This window comes from Polyergus mexicanus, unplaced genomic scaffold (assembly GCF_030449975.1).
Source record: "Polyergus mexicanus isolate NDT 795.1 unplaced genomic scaffold, iyPolMexi1.0 SCAF_2, whole genome shotgun sequence".
NCBI classification, from domain to species: Eukaryota; Metazoa; Arthropoda; class Insecta; order Hymenoptera; family Formicidae; genus Polyergus; species Polyergus mexicanus.
The window spans coordinates 2,096,024-2,117,033 of NW_027223322.1; the positions used below are offsets into that span (position 1 = coordinate 2,096,024).

Consider the following 21,010-nt stretch of genomic DNA (forward strand, 5'->3'; position numbering starts at 1 on the left):
GCTCGGAATGCAATCTTCTTCGGTTCTTTTCGGGTAGATTCGGTTGGTTGATATCCTTTCCCCTTCTTTTCCACAAATGTTCCTATTCGTCGCAGAATACGCTCCGTCTATGTATTTTATACTATCTATGATATGGACACGATAGCTTATCAACCTACACGAAGCTAGATCGACAGAAATTATTAGATATGATCTTAAGTTTTCTGAGTGTGTTTTGTTTGTAAATTCTTTGTGATTGATTGTGCAACCTATGCAGCGGAATAGCAGAACGCGGAACGAGAAAGGAACGAATCGCGAACGTAACGAAAACTGCGGAACGTTGGCGATTGGTTCCCCTCTCGTTCCGTATTGCGCTCATTCGCTACATGAGTTTGCACCTAAATGGCTCTCTCTGGTAATACATTTTTAGTAATTTATTGTTAGTAAAAAAAGAAAAATGTCGCACTGACATCTTGTGCTATTCATCGATTGGCCTGGGCGGCAACAATGGACGCGATTGGTAGATTTGAATCAGACGGATCTTTAAAAATGGACGTCCACGATTCGAACCGATTCATTTTACATGTTGGCTTTGTTCACGATTCGAGAATACGCGCAGCGACAAAATGCTGGATTATATCAAACTAGACGTTATAATATTTTCTGGATAATAATATCTCCGTTGCGTTTGACTCCTGACGTGTGGCTAGATAATTTGTGTTTATGCAGTGATCAGCAGTGATATAAATTTTCGAGAAAACTTGTGTTTTGTACTCGAGACATTAATTAGGTAGAGCAATTCTTGTCAAATCTTTTTGTAAAATATTCGAATGCAATAATGGAGAAGTATCAACATATGAGAGCATTTATATCAGCGGCCTCAGATTATACCAAGCATCCCAGCGAAAGTACTACGTCTGCTATACAAAGAAGTCTTGGAGTAAATATTATGATTATATTATAATGTTATACATATATATAATATTTTATTTATATTATTTATTATCTTATTTATATTATTAATTATATTTGGAAAAACATGATGGAGATATATTATTTAATATTATAAATTTATGTTTTTAAGATAATAAGCGTGTCACTGGATCTGATTATATTTGATCCTGGAACCAGCATAGCTGCAGAATTCTATGTGAGTCTGTATGAGCTTATGAATTCTTTAGGATCACGATCCACTTTGATCTGGACCGCCATAGATGTTTTACAAAATGCTTGCAGAAATGTTCCTGCTAGACAATCACTAATTCATACATACAAATTTGCGCCAATATTAGCAAGATTATTAGAGGTATGAAATATTAATATTAAATTATTTTGTTACATAATAAATCTTTATAAAGAGATATATGCACATTTACCAAAATTCTATTATTTATAGTAAGCTTTTTTAAATAATTTGATTAACATGTTTTTTGTTTTTTTTTAACACATATATAGGCAAATTTGACGACTGAGAAAAGGATAAGAGTATTAAAATTACTTCAGGAATTAACATATGGAATCAAGATATTGTGGCAAGAAGCTCATCTTCCATATTTAATCTCTACATTAACTCAATGGGTAGTACAATCAAAGGAAGAAGAGATTATTGCACTTTCATTAGGAGTGCTGGTAAATCTGTGTTATAAAAATCTTCCAGCAGTGTATACATTGATGCGAACCATCAATACCAAAGCATTCATCAGAACATTATTAAAGCTCCAAGAGCACATTAATACTAGTGTGCAATGTTGCAAGCTATTGATTATATTGGAGCCAACCAATACAAATATTTCCGAGAAATATATCATGGACTTTGCATCGCTAACTTTCACAAATCTTAGAACAGCAATGGAAAAAAAAGACGTTTTATTATTGAGGCACATTATTGATTTTTTTAACGATGTCGGACAAAATGAGCATTCGCGAAATATACTGCTTACATATTCAAAGTAAGTCTATCAAATCAGATATTTGTGCAATATAATGTATAAGGATACTATTCTTTTTGCTGTTGTCTATAGTTATGGTAGAGATGTAGAAAATATATTAGTCACTCTGGAGGAAAACACAGATCCAGAATGTATTGCTCTTATGATGGAATTTTTATTATCATTGGTGAAATTGAAATTAGCTGCCTTAACTCCTTTATATCCTGCTTGTATAAAATCGGCTATGACATGGGTACCTGTGGAACAAGTATGAAAATTATTATTGCAATTCTTGTTAATTATTAGTGCAATAATTGGAGATCTAAAGATAGTGAAAAAAAAGAGTTAATAATTTAATCCAAATTTCTGTCGAAAAATTGTAGGTGTGCTCTAAAGCTTTAGCACTCATACGAAGCATCATCATTGATTCACGACGCACTAAAACTTCCATCGAAGTTTTAACAGAGGTAGATCCATCTGTTCTTATGCTCATAACAAATCCAGAAGATGAAAGTAATGGGCAAAATGGAAGTCAAAATGCAGGGACGGAAACAAAACAAGCTGAATTGATGCAACTGTTTCAAGAAATGATTAAAACTCCTGCACTTAAGAAAAAAATTATGCAGTCGTTTAGCGAACATGCAATGCGTAGATTATTTAGTCGCATGCTAGATAACGAATTTCCTGCTGCTGGAGATTGGACTGGAAATTTCGTCCAAGTATGTTATCTAATGCAGAATGTATATATAATATGCTAAAGTTATAGTTGTATTAAATACATTTCTAATTTTGCAGAATGCTTCCACCAATCTTTACATTTATGCATTAGCCTTGACAGCGGACTTAGCGACAAGTTATTCCAATTGGTTGACATTGTATTCTGAATTACTTAGTAAAAAGCAAATACAAATGGTAATGGCGCTAGCATTATTCACTGGTGATGGCGAAGTGAAACAAAAAGTCTTGCAATTAACATCATCAACTGGATTTCCACAGGAATGGTAAGAGTGTTTCATGTAGTAAAAATATTTAATATTTTCATTTAATGCAATAGTAGTACAGTTGTATATATGGAATTTCTGTTTGATAAGTGTTTCCGCAGTGGCGATCTGCATGAAAGAATTAGAACCATTAATGTTAGTTCAAAGTACTAACAGCAATGTATTGGACGTTGCGAATAAGGCGTCCTTGAATTATACCGGGAATGAACTGGCACCATTATTCTCTATCACACAAGAAGAGCGCCTCGATGCATTCTTAGTCAAACTCGAATCAACTTTTGAATCGAATCGGATAAACGATGTTCCGACGTCTGCGGTAATGGAATTATACGAATATAAGGTACAATTTTTTGCTTTCTTTCTTTCTTTTTTTCATATTTGTAACTGAATTTAGTACAGTATATCTATATGCATTATATTGTAATTAATTTTACTAAAGTTAGCGACAATGAGACATTCCGAAAGGGCGATGCAATCGAGTTTAGAAGCGGCGAATAATCATGGTACTAGTCTTCAACACAGATTAGCACAAGTGATAGCTGAATCTAGCAGATTACACCAATTATTGTTTGATACCCAGCAGTGCTTGGAAGGAATAAAAGCTGAAAAATCTATATTAACAGGAAAACTTCACGAAATGGAAGATCAATCTAAGAAAGCAATTTTTACAAAGAAACAAGTTAGTGCTTGCTACAATCATGTGAAATGTGTTTGCAGTTATAACAATTTTTTTTTTATAATATAGCATTTTTTTATCTGCTTGTAGGAAATTGAATCACTGAAAAAAATTGTGATAGAAAAATCAACAGATTTGAAACATCTGAATGAGAAGTTAACGCAATGTACAAATGAATTAGAGACTAGCAACAAACAGATTGATACATTAAGAATAAAAATCCAGGAATTAGACAACGAACGTTTAACCGCAGAAAAGAAAGCTACAGATATGAGCAACAAAAATCACGAATTAAGTAAACTTTTACAAAAGTTGAAAGATTCTCTCAGCAAAAAGGAACAGGTACAATTAACTTTTCTTTTACATTGGATTAAGAATATGCTGTGTTAATTAATTACACTTTTTATGTTGTGTAGATTTTAGAGAAAAAAAATGCTGAAATAGAAACAAATCAAAACGATATATCTGCGCTTAAGCAAGAAATTCAACAAATGGTGCAAATGTTACAGACGCATGAGCAAACTATATCAGAAAAAGAAAAGAATATTCAAAGAATGAAAACAGAATTGGTAGATTTGAGTCGCATGCGGGATATGATTTTTGAGCTTACTGCGAAAAAGAAAGATGATTTAAATTCAAGTTAGCATTTTTTTTTCCATTTTAAAACTACACTAATAAAAGAAAATGATAAAAGTGTAGAAAATGCATTTATGACTTGGGCAATATAATTTTTATCCTTATCCAACATTCCCATACAAATGCATCTAATATTCTTCTGTTTAATTGTATGTTAATTCTCATCAACATATAAAAGAACAAATAGATGTAGTATTTTTACCTCGAAAAATTAAACAGAACGAATTAACAAAATAAAATACAACACAAAAATTTTATAAAAATAATGCAATATATATATTTTAACAGCAAAATTTATTGAATAGATGAGTAGTAAGAACATGATTAAAAATTTGTGTATAAATAATCGATTATTGTTATAAGCTTATTTAGATATCATCAATATATTTGGAAAAAGTTTTTGTACATTTATTCACGTAGAAGACTACTCTAATATTTCTCTCGCAAATTAAAATGTGATTATGTCATTTTGTATATACATATTGTTATGCAAACTTTTGTATTTGTAAAAATATCATTCAAATTGAAGATGTATGATATGCATTCAATATATTTCATATGAATATTAATGTCTATTGTGCTAGGTACAATTTCTAACGATTTTTATTTCATACCTTGATACATTTGAAATAAAATTTTTATAAATTATACATGTACTCCTTTCTTTTTTAATGACAAAATCATTTCTTTGTTTCTATATTATTTTGTTTGTTTCATTGTCAGAAATATATATGTCAATGACATATATTAACACATTGAATATAATAAATTCCACTTACACACAATTTTTATGTAATAGAAGAATATTTATCTTACTTATTTCTCTTTTGGCATTATAAATAAATAATACCTGTATTTTCAAAACAATATATTGACAATATTTAATATGTTTAGAAATTATATATATATATATATATATATATATATATATATATATTTTTGAAATTGTATAAGTAAGAATATATATAATATATATAATTTTTAATATCCATATCACTAATAATTTCAATTGTTTCTTTGTAAAGACAGAATCTATCACATGTCATCATTTTTTAATATTAGATAAAACAAATGTGTATGTAGCAGATTTCGAATGTGCAAGTTTTGATCTATATGATTGTATGTATTGTCGTGTACATATATGTATGTGAGATATATATATATATTTAGTAGAATATATATTTGCAAAATTAAATGCCATTTATATATATATATATATAAAATATTTCATACAGTAATATAATCGAGAAAGAAATGTTGTATGCAAAAATATATTGAAAAAAATAGATCAGAATTTCTTTATAAGAGACTTATTTTTAAAAAAATTGGAGAATCATTATTTACTGCTTTTTTAAGCATTAATAACTTTTAATGACTTTGGATCGTATCTCGTTAAATCGCCTGGAAGAAAACTATGCAAAATTATCATATTGAAAAAAGAATTAAGTAATCTTAATATTTTATATATAACTTTTTTCAATAATTTATTATAGTAATGAAATTTAAAATTATTTTTTCGGAAACGAAACATTGAAAACATTTTACTCTATTTTTTTCAATTTATGTTTGCACATACTGCTACTCACTTTCTTCCAAATACTGATCGCAAGAGAGACAGACTTACTATATCAAACTTAAGATTTGTATTTACTTAGTTTCTTTTCCTAAAACTGCAGATATTTTTATATATTCAGATTCATGTATTCGATGTGATCTGAATCTGGATTGAAAGCAAGATTAGAAATAAAAGAAATATAACAATTTCAATCATCTGAAGCAGAGGCCATACGGGCGACGCTTATCTAATTATTATGTGTTAGCAAAAATGGATAATACTGGAATACGACCCATTTGTCACTGTATTTATCACCTAATGATAAATACGATTAGACTATAAAACTTTAGAAAATAAATTAATAAACATTAAATTATTTTACAAAAAATAATCGGTAATATATTATATATACCGAGTATTATAAAAAATTGGCCAGCCAAATTAAAATGTACTGTGTGCAATATGATTAGAGAATATATTATTTTCCACGTTCAATATCGCGTCTCTAATGCGACATCGTCATCAACTACCGCCTTTACTCCATGGCTGTTCAGTAGCAGATGCAAACAATAAATAGAAGCAATTAGTAATCATGTTTATTCCTGCTGCCATCCAGAACACCGTATGCCAGCGTGCAAGGGTCTCCTGTAATGCAAAACAAAAAACAAATGCAAGCGTATACTATGTACACACTTGTATTTCAATAAGCAAATTTGAAACAGAGAATATGCGACGAATATATACTTACATGTCCCTCTACTATACTGCCGATAACGTAAGGCGCCAAGAAGCCGCATGCGTTTGCTGCGGCATTCGTCAATCCGTACAAGGTGCCCGCGTAACGGGGCGCTAACGCGATGTGATTCATCTGATTTCCGGCGTATACTGCGCCCTGAAGAGAGCCCAGCCCCGCGAGCATCAGCATCACGGTCATACGATCGCATCCGGCCCAGATAGCACCGACGAAACTGAGACTAGGTCCTAGCGAAGCAACCGTGTTCCACAGTTTGAACGAGGCCAACGGCGAGATCAGACGACGAGCGAGGAGCGCATCCGCAAAGCTCGAAATACCGAGCCCCACCAACCAAGCGCTCAAGTATGGTAATGCCGAGAGAAATGCGTTCTGTTGTACATTCAAATGCAAAATTTTATCCATATACGTTGGTAGCTCGGTCAGAAGAGTGTAAAACGCCCAGGACTGACCGCACTGTGTAATGATAATGGCCCATATAGGTAGAGAGGTGAAGATAGATAACCAAGGTACTCCCGGATCGTCGTTCTATTAGAATTATTTATTTATTACACCAGACTCATTAATAATATATTCGTATGAATATTCAACGTAATACCGACCTCGTCTTTTTTCTCAACGCTAGCTTCGATATACGCCTTCTCGGAAGGATCGATTTTTGCATGCTGCGAAGGAGTATCATATATAAATATCAACCAGAACGCATACCATACGAGACCAAGTCCTCCAAATAAATAAAATGCAAGTGGCCAACCACCCCATAATTCTAGTGAACACAGCCAGCCGCTCACTGGTAACGAAACGACAGTTCCGAAATTCGCACCTGAAAAAAAGTATAATCAATATTTTTGAGCAGTTTATATTTATCAGAGGAACATGGACGGGAGGAAAAGAAGGGACAAAAAAGTTATACCTGCGTATACTATAGCAGCAAATTTACTTCTTTCCAATGGCGGTACCCAATGCGCCAGCATACTATGCATCGCAGGAAATGTTACCCCCTGTATTACGAAAAAATATTAATTGCCGATCGCATGCGAATACATATCTAAGAGACAAAATATTTACTTCGGTAAAGCCTTCTGCGACCCGTATAACTAGAAACGGTACTAGACCCCAATATGCGGCAAATGGACTTATCACTGTCAGAACAGCAGTCAGAAACACTCCCAGACCATAAATTAGCTTGCCGCCCATTTTCTCGGCCATTCTACCACCCGGGACATTCGTCGTTACATAGCCGAGAAAAAAAACACCCAGTATGATACCTTGAGTCTTCTCATTCCAGTCAAATTCTCCCGCGCTCTGATGATGAAATGTATATTAAAGATAATTTTAAATTATATATAATAAAATAATAGAAAGATACTATAATAAAATAAAAATATAGGAAACAAATTTCCAAACATGAAATATTTTAAAAGCTTTGATTGTAAGCTATAAAATATACAATTATCATTCTTTCTAATTTATTAAAAAATCTATAATATAAATAGCTTTATTTTTCAGATATTAATAAAAGAAGGATTGTTTTTTTGAAAATAACATATTTTATGATGACATTGTGATGTTGCATGAATATTTAATGAAATAACTGAAAATAAGAGAGAAATGGAGAAATCTAATAGATTTATAATAAATATTTTATTTTTTTAGTTCATATATTAATAATAAAATATTATAAAAAAAATCCAAATATTAACATGTGTGTAAGTTATGTTGTATATCTGAGTCGTATAAAATGAGATAAAAACTTGGATGACTAATATTAGATGATAATTAATATCTATATGACCTATATATAGTGAAATAAATCTTTATTCAATCAAAATATGTAAAAATAATAATATAATAAGCTATCAATATATAACTATTTAGAAAAATAACAATATACCCACCGGTATAAAAGTTCCATTTATTGGCTTAGTTTTGGGACAAACATCACTAGTATCATTGTCCTCGGTATGTGGTATCGCTGTCTGATTAACCATGGAAACAATGGCTACTGATAAATTGACCCTCATAGCATACACAAGGGCAAAGCCAAGAAAACCCAGGAAACCTAATGTATGGCGTGCTTTTATGCATGATTTAGTGTCTGCTGGAATCTGCAATGTATTAACTGAAAAAATAATAATACAATTATATATTGCCAACAAAAAAATAGTTAAAATATATTATGTATATTAATCGCAAAAAAAACAATTTTTCATCATATATTTGTGCATAACAAATTTTGCATTATGTATAATTTGAGTTATCTTATATTTTTTTTTAAATGTTTTTTTGTACTAAATTTGTACTAAAAGAAAATTAAATTTAATCATTTAACGATTAAGTTAATCAGAATTAGTCTCTGAAACTATATATTTATTTCTTTGAAATAACTTCAATTAAAAACGGCCCAGGAAATCTGTCAAAATGCTTTAACAGCATTGTATATATCTCCTCGTACAATTACATTGCTAATATTTTCAAAATAATAATTGTTAATTTGTTCTGTTTCTTCCAAACTAAAAATGGAAGAAAAGCGCGGTATCCGATAAATAATTATAAAATAATTTTGCATATATAAACTAATTTAAAGCAGGTATTGGTGAATACGATTAAAAAATAAAAAAATCATATTGTGGCATTTGAATTATCTTATATTATTAATGTTACTATTGTCTTATAAAAATATAAAACTATTCTATTATCTACAATCTATGTGAATATAATAGAACATTCTTTCGTGTTATCATTAATTAATACCAGTATCATATTCCTTTGTTTCCAAACAACATCACGATGCTTTGGCGAGACAAGCATCTCTATCATTTGCGTAAGAACGATATGCAATTATATAAATAGTGGATGTAAGCGTACAAGAATGCGAATGTTGTTTAAAAAAAATTAGGCGGACCTCGCTCCAGAGAATCGTTGATGCAAAGGGGTTGATCGTCTCTAGAGACGCTCGGATCCAGTACTTCCATGATGCCCGCCAACGTTCTCGTCGTCGTCGGTCGTGCCCGCTCTCTACGGTGATCTCACGCTTTCACGATGATTCACTACCATTCTAAGCATTGAAATTATGTTTTTGTTACACTCCCTCCAATGCATCCGTACCAATAGCAGGTCATTACTGTCGTGTTGTTACGGTTCCGAGAATGAACCTGTCACTCGTTTATGCGAATGTATGTATATGTGCGGAGTAAATAGTGGGGCAAATCTCACGCATGCGCAAATGTAGCAGCGAATTCGCGAAAAGCTATATCTCAGCCATAGATGTAAAATATATAGATTGGACACAGCTATTCACATTGATCAGTATCTAGGAATTTTTACTACACTAGACGATTGACCAATCAGAGAGTTCTATGTCAAGTTGTAATAAAGTTTGTATATTACAGTCTATATATCCAATATCTATGGAAAAATAGTATAATCTCATATTTCATTCTGCTCGTATCTCATGTTTCGTATTTTATATGCTGTTAGAATTTAGAATAGTGATAAGACTTTGGACATAATACGCATAAAATTCCAGATTAGATTTAACGTTTTAAATTTGTATGAAATTTGAAGAAAATGAATCGTCATCCAAATATCGATTACAAAAGTCGCAATGAACCACAAGTTGAATTAGAGAGTCAATTTATTTTGCGGCTACCACCGGTATATTTCTTGTATTTTGATGAATTTACTTTTTGAATATTATGTAAATTGAAAATCAAAGATTATTAATAAATTGTTTATTCTTTTTAAGGAACCCGCTCGAGTACTAAGAGAAACATTACGTAGCAGTTTACCTTTAAAAGACAGGTTGATGATAAAATTAGAAAATGACATGCGTTATGGTGAGGTCAGATTTGACCATTGGCTACTCCATGCTAAGGTTAATTTTATTATTATCATACATTATTCGATTGAAATTACTAAAATATAATTTGTACGCAAATATAGATTTGTTTGTATAACAAAGTTTTCATTTAGGTTGTGGATTTACCGACAATAGTGGAATCTTTAAAAACAATTGATAACAAAAGCCTTTATAAAACTGCTGATATATGCCAGGTAAGCTGACAGAATATTACAATCTCACATGAAAGTAAAACATTTTATATTGCATTTTATAATGTTTTTGTTGTGATATTTCTCAGATGTTAATATGTAAAGAAGAGGATGATCATACTGCAACAGACGAAGAATCTCCTGTTAAGCAAAAGAAAAAAGATCCAAACAAAGTTGATAAAAAATTTCTTTGGCCTCATGGTATAACACCACCTGCTAAAAATGTAAGACGTAGAAGATTTAGAAAAACTTTGAAGAAGAAATATGTAGAAGCACCTGAGATTGAGAAGGAAGTTAAACGTTTATTGCGAGAGGACAATGATGCTGTTAATGTTAAGTGGGAAGTAATATGTGAAGATGAAGATCAGTCAAAACCTAGTAAAGTATCATCATCTGGCACAGTTAAGACTAAACGGGAAAATATTAACGGGAATACATCTCAGAGTCTGGATGTTGGTGAGTGATGGTTTAAACAATTGTTTATACAAATTGCTTTTTTACATTATAATTTATGTTCTAGCTGAACACGACATATTTGGTGAACCTGTGAGCGATAGCGAAGACGACGATGAAGAGGCAAACATAAATGTGATGGAACTAGATGAAAATAGCCATCTTACGGCAGATAGTAGAGTTTCAGACTCGAATTCTATGCAAGCTGCATATTCTGAAAGATCAAGTAATAATGCGACGACGAGCAGTGGATTAGTTACTGAATTTAGTAAAGAAATGTTTCAAAACGATAACAATGGTGATGCGGAAACTGAAAAACAACAGTATGATGCTACTTCGGCAAAAACTTCAAAATTGGAACAATTTCACGCGGAATATATTATTTCGGATAATTACACGGAATCACCACAAGTATCCATATCTAAAGGTAATTTTAAATAAGTGTTACTTGTATCTATAAGGACAATATAAATTTTCAACTTTTATTTGTCTGAAAAAAAATCTAGATTCACGTCTTGCTACTCTTCACGCGGAATTGGCAGAACTACGGCAAAGAAGACAACAGCAAGAGATTGAAATAGCTAATATTGAAAATGTCAAACTGAGACAACGGTTCCAGGAGATCTTGGATAACTTGTTAACCCAAGAAATGCAAAAAGTACAAGAGGTATAATGAAAATAATACATGTATATATTTAATTGCATTTAACACTTGTTTTGACTTGTAAATATTATATATATATATATTTTTTTATATTTCAGATACAAGATTTAGAACTGGAATAGAAAATGTATATATACACAATTATATTAATATCATATAAATCATTGTTATAAACTTTGTGTTTAAAAATATAAACTTTGTTATTTTTTTCTTAATAATTATAAATTATAATTATAATATAATTATGTATTCATTGTGTATATAATTGAAATATATAAACTTACTTATATAACTTATACTTTAATAAATAATATTGTTCACACACAATACTCTGTGTGAAAATAATAGAAAGAACTGTAATCATTTTATGTATTTAATGATGATATACTTTTTAAAATATATGTACATATTTGTTATGGCTCCTATCAATAATATATTTTGTAATATACAGTTTTTAAAATAAAGTGCAGAGAAAAATAAAAGTTATAAACACTCTTATTTTTATAAAACTTGTTTTCAACAGCAATTGTTATAAGTTTATGAAGATAAATATTTTCTGCCATACAACTGTGCCTTTTTCTCAAATCCAATAGACTTAATAGGAGTATTTAATTTGTAGAATGGATTCATAGAGTACTGAAATAGAGGAACATATCGATATAAAAAGCTTTCCAATAAAACTATTGCAGAGTATACGTGTAATAATTAAATGAATTGAATAAATCTCCAATATCATAGAAGCGACAATTACCTTTATATAAGTTTCATACATTTCATTGAAGAAGTTTTTAATCCCATCCTCATTCTTGCTATCATGCACCATGACAAATCGAATGTGAGTCGCTGTCACGAAAGCGCTGACAAACCATTGATTAAACTTATCCACGACTTTCAGATGCATATTCGTCGTTTTCCACGTATGCTCGTCCACGAGGTCGAGCGCCGCGTGAGCGATGAACTGATTTAAATGCGAATGATCCTCTTTCTATATATATATAAAAAAAAAGAAGACAATACGAATAAATTGGAAAATCAAATCGGAGACGTAATCTTTAAAGCGAACTAACCTTCGCGTCCTCTCTCTTTCCGGCATTATTGAATTCTATTTCGAATAATGGATTGTCGGCGTGGCCGACGATCGCGAAGTAATAATTGGCAGTCATTTCGCGAGCGACAATTAATCACGTGTTATTCGCACCATAATACGATAACTTCCATCAATTAAAAACAACATATGTACATAGTACATACCACATATTGCATTACGATATTGGTTGTGTTCGAGAAGCACGCTACGCGCTAAAAGCGTCGTTCTATCTTTATTATTTACTGAAAATTGAACAAGAACAGAGCACGCTCATAGCGCTAAAAGCATATTTCCTGAACGCAACCATTCGTCGGATCGCTGTTTTTGACAAGGCCTGTACATGCGAGTCGCACATGAGTAGTCTCCTGTCATTGATCACCTTCTTCGTGTAATTAGCCTGGCCTGATCTGTGAAAAATAACAGAATATTAGCGAATTCGCGAAAAAAATATAGGATCATATCCGCGCGACGACAAAGTAGAGAGATATGATACTGACAGGCGTGTAATCTCTTTCGGTGCTATAATGAAGAAATTGCGCGTCGCGTCGCGTCGCATCGCGCGATACGACACGCACACACGCATCATTTTGGACGCCGTATCGCCGTCACCACCTCCGACGCTTCCTCCCCTGAACGAGCGATACGGAGTGTTATCGGCCGCATATTAGCAGTAAGTCGTGAGTTGGAATGGAGACCTCGGCCTCGGTAATAGGATCCTTTCGAATCGGTACGTACGCACACACACATACACGCACACATTATATATACGACCAATATGTATACATACATATACAAGACTCGTCGTGAGAGACGCGCATTGCTGATCCTTATCTACTCAACACATGCCAGAGTGCCTTCTGCGTGTTTATTCACGTACCGTTTTTGTAAAAAAGTTCGCGGAATGATGTTATCATTGAAATCCTTCCAGAATCCCGCGAAGAGATACGGTCGGCGGCTGTTTGACAGATCTATGGATACACACATTAATTTCTTAATCTAATAATTGATCTCCGAACTGATGACAAATCAATTTCAGTGCATCCGGCATATTCGATAGAGTAAATACGATTGAATACGGTTTCATAATAAGAATGATATTTGTGTGCGTGCCGGATGCATCTAAAGTGCATATTAAGTTTTTCGCGCGATTCTCACAATAGCGAAATAAATAAGCAACCTGGCATTATCAGTGATAAATAACATAGTTTATGAATGAAATTATCCAATGCGCATAGTGCAAAGTTAGATGAGATTTGTACAAACACAAAAATTATACTTTAGAACTGAAAATATTATTTATTTTATAATTGAAAACTCACGGAGTGTCAGTTATATAATTGTAACAAGAAAAACAAGTTGTAAGATTTAAATGATAATAAATAAGAAATAAGAGTGAGATAAAAAAATGATTATCACAGAATAAATTTTGTTTCATGCATTGCTTCTGTGTACTCAGCTTAACTTTTGCCATTTCTTTCTCTCAATATAGATTTCTAATATATTTTTTAAGGAAAAGCAATGTCATTATGAGTTATTTTACGATATGAGTATTCGATAAAAATAATTTTGTATAAAATATATATATACCACACACTATATTACACACTTATTATTTTCTATGTTTTATCTCCGTGTAATTATTAGATTGTATAATAATAGGCTACACAGATGTTTTCATATTTTCTATGTTGATTATTCACAAACGCGTGATCATGTATGCCAATACCTTTATTATAAATTGCTTGCACACTTGGAATTAACATTTCATATATCTCATTGTCAGCAGTATGCAAACAGTGCAGACAGTAAAGCAAGCAGTAAACTAGCAATAAGGAGATCAAAGGCTGGATGATAATGTCTTGCTAAAAATTATTTGCTGTAAGTTGTTTATACACATTAGAGAAATATCTAAAACAAATTTTATTATTATTTATAATTGTATTGTTATTGTACAAATGATATTATTTTTAAGTAGCTTTATTGCTTTTTACCAGACTATCCATCTAACGATATGCTTCTTTGTATTTTCAAAATTGTTTTGATTTCAGATCTCTGAATCAAAGAATTTGCAGTATATCAAATAATAAAGATTTATTGGTATTACCAATTTTTCTTAACTAAAGATAAAACGAGAATGTGTGTTATAAAGATTATTTATCTCTTGTGATGAACAAGCTTAATATATACAAGCTTAAAGTATGGCCTTGAAGAAGTGTATTATCTTATCACAACATACTATTTATCAAGTATGTATTTGAGTTGTAAGATATCGAAAAATTTATATTATAAATTTACACACAAAAGTTATTGAAATATTGAATATTGAATTCGCTGATTGATATAATATTGTTAAATGAAAGACTATCAATATTTAAATATAATAGCCTAATTTTTCCTAAGCATTGATATTAATAGATAAAGATAATATATATATAAATATTATATTTCAAATATTTCCAATATTTGTTATATTCTATATAAATAGTTAATGTAAGACTCGTCTCTATATCAAATTAATCACAAATACTAATTGTATGCTTTTAATATTTTAGGAAGCAGTAATAAAATATCAGTAATATCATGCATTTTTTTTACAAATCAAAATGGATGCAAAGGAAACCATAATTTATACTGAAATATTCGTAGCATTATTGAGTTAAATCGCGATTTGTATTATATATCATGGTGCAGCAGTGGCTTCCCAACTTTGATGGTAAGTGAAGAGAAGACGTTCAATTTTATTTAAAGATCGAAATGGGAACCATGCTTTGTATTTTTTATTTATATTAATATTGCAAAATTAATCCATACTAAGATATTACAATCTTTTTAATTAATTATTTATAATGTAAAATATAAACGTGATTAGTATAACAAACACTATACATAACAAATACTATATATTTGAATTACAAATGTGGAAATTTCTTAAAACAAAACAAGGTTTATAATAATTTACATAGATAAACTTGTGTATATACTTGTGTATATACTTACATTTTTCTTGTCTAGATAATAACAAAAGAGAATTATTTTTGTTTAGAATATGACAATACACGTGTAATTGTTTAATGAAATGATTAAAGTTAAAAGATGATAGAATTTTACACAAATTTATATTCTTCATATTCATATAGTATCCTAAAATTAAAATTTTAGAATATTAAAACATGAAAAATGTTCAGAGATATTAACAATGGAACATATCTATTTATGATATGATCTATTAATTTGTAGTTTGTAAATCTCCGAATCCAATTTGAAAATATAACTTGATAATTCATAATCAATTTTATGCACAGGTGGTCGTAGTGGACGGCGTTCTATACTAACACTCGCTGCTGGAATAGCTTTTGGCTTTCTATCGGCATGTTTGCTTATTACATCCACAAGAGATGTACCGCACATTTTCAGGTGGATGCCAAGTAGTTCTGGTCTTTCTAGAGATCCTCATCATTATTCAGAACTGGAGTCAGAGGTTAGTGTATGTATGCATACAGAATATTATATTTCATGTTTCAAATAAAACTTTCAAGAAATTGCTTCACATCATTTCATATAAAATCATCCAGTAAAATATAAATTTATTGCATAACACATTTCAATTGATTTTTTCAATATGACAAACATCAATTTTCAATAAAATTTTCAAATTTCTATAATCATGGAAAATTGAATATCTACGAAATTTTTAAAAAAAGTTTGAGATTTAAATAAAACTGACTTTTTGTTGAAAAAAAATTCTGATTAAAGTCATTGAATTATAGAGCTTAATTTTTAAAATGGTTTAAGAGTATATATTTTTTTTAATATTCAATTTTTTTAGTTTTATAAATATCCAAATTTCTGTAAAATATCACAATTTGTGAAAATTGGTCAATTTTAGAAAAATTATTGAATCGGAAAACTAAATGAGGAAAAAGGTTTGAAAATATTTTTTTTTACCTATAGAAACATCTGTGTGAACAGAATTTATCATATAATCATTATTCAGTATGATTGTGTATGGAACTTTTATATTGATTTCTTGATTGTCTATGATCCAACAGATTGGTCCTGAAACAGAAGTGAAATTTCATGGTGAAGATGAAGATTTTCACAAAGGAGAAGATAGGATAGCTCAGGATATGGCGAACAAAGTGCGTGTCCTTTGTTGGATTATGACCGGTCCAAAGAATCATCAGAGTAAGGCTCGTCATGTGAAAGCGACGTGGGGAAAACGCTGTAACATACTTTTATTCATGAGTTCTGCGGAAGGTATAACATTTTAAAAAATTACAGGATAAAAGTTGTAATATAAGCAACGAGCTTACGACAATATATGTCGTTTATTTTCAGATGCTAACTTACCTACTGTAGTGCTGCCAGTAAAGGAAGGTAGAGATAATCTATGGGCGAAAACCAAAGAAGCGTTTAAATACGCTTACGAAAAGTACAAAGACAAAGTAGATTGGTTCATGAAAGCTGATGATGATACGTAAGTATTTTTCGCGTGCGAAAATGTATACATATGTATATGTATGTATAACTTTATCTTCAATATATAATCACAAATGTAGAACAATAATTCTTTATTGGCATTTTTGATATTAATAACCAAAACGGATGTGGGATGTATATTGAAAAAATTTAGAAAAAATAGATAAATTAGAAAAAAGATGGAAAATGATGTATAAAGTTTCAGTCATTAGTTTCTCAAAGTATATTACATCAATAACAACTTGTTTTTTTTATAATTCTCATTGAGATTTTTACATTTATATTGAGATTATTTTATATGTATTAATAAACTAAGAGACAAAAAAAGGGAGGAGGCAAAATTGAAGTCCAGAGAAAGAGAGAAAGAGAGAGAGAGAGTTATCGTGCATCTACTTGTATGCGCATATTATGTTTTAATTCACACAATTATAATATAAAATTAAAGAAATTATACTACTATATATTATGATATGTGTATATGCAATCGCAAATCAATTTTTAAATCTGTTTGCAGGTATGTAGTAGTGGAAAATCTGCGATATATGTTATCATCTTACAATCCAAACTCGTCATTATATTTTGGCTGCAGATTTAAACCTTTTGTGAAGCAAGGCTACATGAGCGGTGGTGCAGGATATGTACTTAGTAAGGAAGGTTTACGTAAATTCGTGGAAGTGGGCTTACCCGATAAAACCAAATGTCGACCGGATAATGGTGGCGCGGAGGATGTCGAGATGGGAAAATGTCTTGAAAAGATAGGTGTACGAGCGATGGACACTAGAGATCCTCACGGACGGGGTAGATTCTTTCCATTCGTGCCAGAGCATCATTTGATACCCAATCATGTGGACAAGAATTTCTGGTATTGGAAGTATATCTATTATGATACCAAGGATGGCTTAAACTGTTGTTCGGATAGCGCGGTTTCATTTCACTACGTGTCACCAAACATGATGTACGTTCTCGAGTATCTGATTTACCACCTGAGACCGTACGGCATCAATCATGGCCTGGAAAAACCATCTGTGGATCGACCGTCAACGTTGACCGAATACTAGTCCGTACACTGTCGTAAATAGATAATAAGATTCTTTGTTTTATACACGATACTAGTCCATTCGAGCCAACGATACGAGTGTAATATGTTCTCAGAGGAAAAAAAGTGTGATATATTGTACTTCTTAGATAAATGAATTCTTTATATACGTATCTATGTTAGTCAGGGGATGCTATAGAGCCATAAAGGATATAACTATAGCACAGAATGAAAGAGGAAGGAAATATATATTGCAAGCACAATAGATTCCTTCAGGGAAATCATTGTTTTGTTGGTCCTTATAACATTGTCACTTTTTAAATTTATAAGATATTAGATATAATAAAAGTTTTTTTCATGGCCATAAGCGCATCTTGAACAAAAAAAAATATATATATGTAATTATATATAAAGTTAATCTGCACAGAAAGAAAACAAGTTTTGTTTTATTAACAATGTATATGTTACTGAAGATGCCCAATTTTATTTTCTGTTCTCTTCAATTAAATCATTCTCTATCATGATATTGCAATGTATAAGCGTAGCACCGTTAACGCATATATATACAGGATGTCCAGTAAGGATTGTGCCAACGCTGAGCGGGTAGAGCACAGTAAACTGAGTAGAAAAATCCTGTAACATCTTTTTATATAACGCTTAATAAAGGAGTTATTATTGAGTAAAATCTCTAGGTCAATCAGCGTCGACTTTTAGCCGCACACACGTCGGTGAGCCGCCCGCCTGATAGTGTGCGCCGCCGTAGCGACGGAGCGCTCACGAAAAGAAAAAAATGTTACAGGACTTTTCTGTTCGGTTTATTGTGCTCTAGCCGCTCACGAGCGTTGGCACAATCTTTACCAGACACCCTATATATATATTTCTCACTTAGCATGAGCGAAAAATATTTTTCGTCTTATAAATTTCTACTGTGCTTGCAACATACATAATTTTTTCAGACGCTGTAAATTAAAAAAAAATCACGTATATAATTATATATATATATATATACACATAAAACTGTATTTCGTAATATTAATATAATAATGGTAATAATAATTTTAATAATAATAATAATAATCCCAATAATGACGTACTACCCAGTAATAAATACTATAGATACAGAGTGAGTGTGGGTGTGTGAGTAAATTAATGAATTAATTAGGGAGTTCTATGTACAAGTCATATTTGTACTATGCGACTGACGCAATTGGCCACCGTGGCTCCACTCAGACGCGCCCCATATTTCTCTCTCTCTCTTCGTGTCTTTTCTTTCTTTTTTTTTTTTTTTTTCATTCAGAGTTAAATTGGAGGAAAAAACAAATCACTGCGTAATTGGCTCGTTCTTTCTTTCTCACTCTCGCTTGCTCTCTCTTTCTCTCTCTCACTCTCGCCTTATCTCTCTCTTTCATTCTCAATTATCTAATCTCGGCGATGTCTCACTTCATAAATTATTTAAAAACAATATTTTACACTATAATATATGTATAATATATAGGGGTCACCTAATTCGAATAAAATTTGTCAAACAGCATCGAAAAGTTGCGCTAACGGGTCCAGGAAACATGATAACAGCGACCCAGTACCGCGCGAGCATAATATAATATTATAATTATCATATTTATCTCACATCGGGGGCTTATACGAGGCATCGTTTATAAAAAAGAAGTCCACCTTTCTTTTCCTTTTTTATATCATCTATAAAATTAAAAAACAACGTAATATCATTTATATTACTTCATCGTCATTAATAATAAAAGCTTTGTACAAAATTTAATTTACAATTAAAAACTTTTGGTTATGTAATTTTTCTAGAGAGATTCTGATTTGTAATTCAACTATCTATCGATAGAGAGGCAATCGATAATCATTTTCCTATTATGCACTCTCTTTTTCAATTTCTCTCTCTCTCTCCCTCTCTTTCATACTTTACTTTCGTTCTCTCTGTCTCTCTCTTCCATTTCCATTCTCTCTTCTCTCCTGTCTTTCTTTCTTACAATATCTCTCATCACTTACATTCTCATTTTTCTGTAATACGTTCGTTTCTATCATTCAAGTTCCATATTTGCTTTCATTGGCAATAATCGTACAGAACACGCATTTCTCTTATGAAATACGAGATACGATCGTAAACACAAAGTACAATCTATTTCGTCTGTTATATAATAGAAAAATGGTAAAGAGTCGCGCACGCGTGCTGTATTTCGTTTCCATTGAGTTTTGAATTTTTTAACCATTGCATTCATCGTATTATCTTGTGTGTATGTGTGTGTCGTGTTAATTATATTCCGAGTAAAAAAGGTTCTCGGTTCTCTTTACATATGGTCGAGAAAGATCGTACTTAGACACAATCTCTTTCTCTCTAAATACCTAACTAACGTAGTATAGGTATAGGTAAAAGGGCATAGGAAATCAATTGCTCTCGTAAAGCCCCGAGTGACGATATAATAAGGAGTGCATGAGAGAGGTGCACATACTGCACTACAATGGGAGAGGGTGTGGGTCAGACGAGAGCTGCCGTCGCATGATAGAGATGCATGAGCGCCTGCACGTGCACTGGTAAGCAGGACAATCGATCCTTGGTGTTCGCATCCAACGCGAGCCACGACAGTGCGTTATATCCTTCCAACACGTACCTATCAATCATGGTAAATTGTTCGGTAATAACAATTCGTCGCAAGCTTCTTTAACAAATGTCTAGAAAATTGTGAATAT

At 31.6% G+C, this 21,010-nt stretch overlaps 6 protein-coding genes across 13 annotated transcripts in view; 3 read left to right on the forward strand and 3 right to left on the reverse strand.

Moving 5' to 3' along the window:
* The first annotated feature begins 305 nt into the window (after positions 1–305).
* LOC138943833 (protein CIP2A) lies at positions 306–4,321 on the forward strand. The gene is made up of 10 exons (XM_070314772.1): positions 306–919; positions 1,064–1,285; positions 1,435–1,928; positions 2,001–2,175; positions 2,291–2,626; positions 2,703–2,908; positions 2,999–3,248; positions 3,348–3,587; positions 3,675–3,926; positions 4,001–4,321. Exons 1-10 carry the CDS (start codon positions 818–820, stop codon positions 4,226–4,228), a joined length of 2,505 nt encoding a protein of 834 aa, XP_070170873.1. The 5' UTR covers positions 306–817; the 3' UTR covers positions 4,229–4,321.
* Positions 4,322–5,198: 877 nt separating this feature from the next.
* Positions 5,199–9,707, reverse strand: Mfs10 (major facilitator superfamily transporter 10). Of its 2 annotated transcripts, none has more exons than XM_070314778.1 (7): positions 9,432–9,707; positions 8,425–8,648; positions 7,595–7,831; positions 7,440–7,527; positions 7,129–7,349; positions 6,524–7,054; positions 5,199–6,420 (listed from the first exon to the last, which is right to left on the reverse strand). In XM_070314778.1, the coding sequence occupies exons 1-7, from the start codon at positions 9,499–9,501 to the stop codon at positions 6,298–6,300; spliced, it is 1,494 nt and encodes a 497-aa protein (XP_070170879.1). In that variant the 5' UTR covers positions 9,502–9,707; the 3' UTR covers positions 5,199–6,297. The 2 variants fall into 2 exon arrangements, with proteins under 2 accessions (XP_070170879.1, XP_070170880.1); XM_070314779.1 differs by lacking the exon at positions 9,432–9,707 and adding an exon at positions 9,281–9,408.
* Positions 9,708–9,980: 273 nt separating this feature from the next.
* Positions 9,981–11,903, forward strand: Taf7 (TATA-box binding protein associated factor 7). The gene is made up of 7 exons (XM_070314822.1): positions 9,981–10,183; positions 10,275–10,403; positions 10,502–10,582; positions 10,669–11,035; positions 11,100–11,459; positions 11,539–11,699; positions 11,795–11,903. The coding sequence occupies exons 1-7, from the start codon at positions 10,097–10,099 to the stop codon at positions 11,816–11,818; spliced, it is 1,209 nt and encodes a 402-aa protein (XP_070170923.1). The 5' UTR covers positions 9,981–10,096; the 3' UTR covers positions 11,819–11,903.
* Positions 11,904–11,945: 42 nt separating this feature from the next.
* Trs20 (TRAPP subunit 20) lies at positions 11,946–13,821 on the reverse strand. Of its 2 annotated transcripts, none has more exons than XM_070314892.1 (4): positions 13,661–13,821; positions 12,764–13,190; positions 12,448–12,681; positions 11,946–12,332 (listed from the first exon to the last, which is right to left on the reverse strand). In XM_070314892.1, the coding sequence occupies exons 2-4, from the start codon at positions 12,857–12,859 to the stop codon at positions 12,234–12,236; spliced, it is 429 nt and encodes a 142-aa protein (XP_070170993.1). In that variant the 5' UTR covers positions 12,860–13,190; positions 13,661–13,821; the 3' UTR covers positions 11,946–12,233. The 2 variants fall into 2 exon arrangements, with proteins under 2 accessions (XP_070170993.1, XP_070170989.1); XM_070314888.1 differs by lacking the exon at positions 13,661–13,821 and adding an exon at positions 13,281–13,591.
* Positions 13,112–20,012, forward strand: C1galta (Glycoprotein-N-acetylgalactosamine 3-beta-galactosyltransferase 1). 5 transcript variants are annotated; one of them, XM_070314836.1, is made up of 8 exons: positions 13,112–13,510; positions 14,567–14,661; positions 14,832–15,029; positions 15,336–15,496; positions 16,086–16,267; positions 16,833–17,040; positions 17,122–17,260; positions 17,777–20,012. In XM_070314836.1, exons 4-8 carry the CDS (start codon positions 15,466–15,468, stop codon positions 18,318–18,320), a joined length of 1,104 nt encoding a protein of 367 aa, XP_070170937.1. In that variant the 5' UTR covers positions 13,112–13,510; positions 14,567–14,661; positions 14,832–15,029; positions 15,336–15,465; the 3' UTR covers positions 18,321–20,012. The 5 variants fall into 5 exon arrangements, with proteins under 5 accessions (XP_070170937.1, XP_070170930.1, XP_070170939.1 ...); XM_070314829.1 differs by having other exon boundaries at positions 14,570–14,661; XM_070314842.1 differs by having other exon boundaries at positions 13,114–13,510; positions 14,570–14,661; positions 16,086–16,261.
* Skd (mediator complex subunit skuld) overlaps positions 19,563–21,010 on the reverse strand; it is a 30,165-nt gene continuing 28,717 nt past the window's right edge. For both annotated transcript variants that reach the window (XM_070314787.1, XM_070314785.1), the window contains one exon: positions 19,563–20,931. In XM_070314787.1, coding sequence (XP_070170888.1) covers positions 20,799–20,931 — 133 coding nt within the window. In that variant the 3' untranslated portion in view covers positions 19,563–20,798. The remainder of the gene's footprint in view (positions 20,932–21,010) is intronic.

Coding starts and splice junctions, on each gene's coding strand:
- LOC138943833 (XM_070314772.1), top strand. CDS start 818: ATGGAGAAGTATCAACATATGAGAGCATTTATATCAGCGGCCTCAGAT. Junction 3,249..3,347: donor TGGAATTATACGAATATAAG/GTACAATTTTTT, acceptor ATTTTACTAAAG/TTAGCGACAATGAGACATTC. Junction 3,588..3,674: donor CAATTTTTACAAAGAAACAA/GTTAGTGCTTGC, acceptor ATCTGCTTGTAG/GAAATTGAATCACTGAAAAA.
- Mfs10 (XM_070314778.1), bottom strand. CDS start 9,501: ATGGAAGTACTGGATCCGAGCGTCTCTAGAGACGATCAACCCCTTTGC. Junction 7,528..7,594: donor TCGCAGAAGGCTTTACCGAA/GTAAATATTTTG, acceptor TTCGTAATACAG/GGGGTAACATTTCCTGCGAT. Junction 7,350..7,439: donor TGCTGCTATAGTATACGCAG/GTATAACTTTTT, acceptor ACTTTTTTTCAG/GTGCGAATTTCGGAACTGTC.
- Taf7 (XM_070314822.1), top strand. CDS start 10,097: ATGAATCGTCATCCAAATATCGATTACAAAAGTCGCAATGAACCACAA. Junction 10,184..10,274: donor TTATTTTGCGGCTACCACCG/GTATATTTCTTG, acceptor ATTCTTTTTAAG/GAACCCGCTCGAGTACTAAG. Junction 10,404..10,501: donor ATTGGCTACTCCATGCTAAG/GTTAATTTTATT, acceptor GTTTTCATTTAG/GTTGTGGATTTACCGACAAT.
- Trs20 (XM_070314892.1), bottom strand. CDS start 12,859: ATGACTGCCAATTATTACTTCGCGATCGTCGGCCACGCCGACAATCCA. Junction 12,682..12,763: donor GAAAGAGAGAGGACGCGAAG/GTTAGTTCGCTT, acceptor ATATATATATAG/AAAGAGGATCATTCGCATTT. Junction 12,333..12,447: donor TGTATGAAACTTATATAAAG/GTAATTGTCGCT, acceptor CCTCTATTTCAG/TACTCTATGAATCCATTCTA.
- C1galta (XM_070314836.1), top strand. CDS start 15,466: ATGGTGCAGCAGTGGCTTCCCAACTTTGATG. Junction 17,041..17,121: donor ATTCATGAGTTCTGCGGAAG/GTATAACATTTT, acceptor GTTTATTTTCAG/ATGCTAACTTACCTACTGTA. Junction 17,261..17,776: donor ATGAAAGCTGATGATGATAC/GTAAGTATTTTT, acceptor ATCTGTTTGCAG/GTATGTAGTAGTGGAAAATC.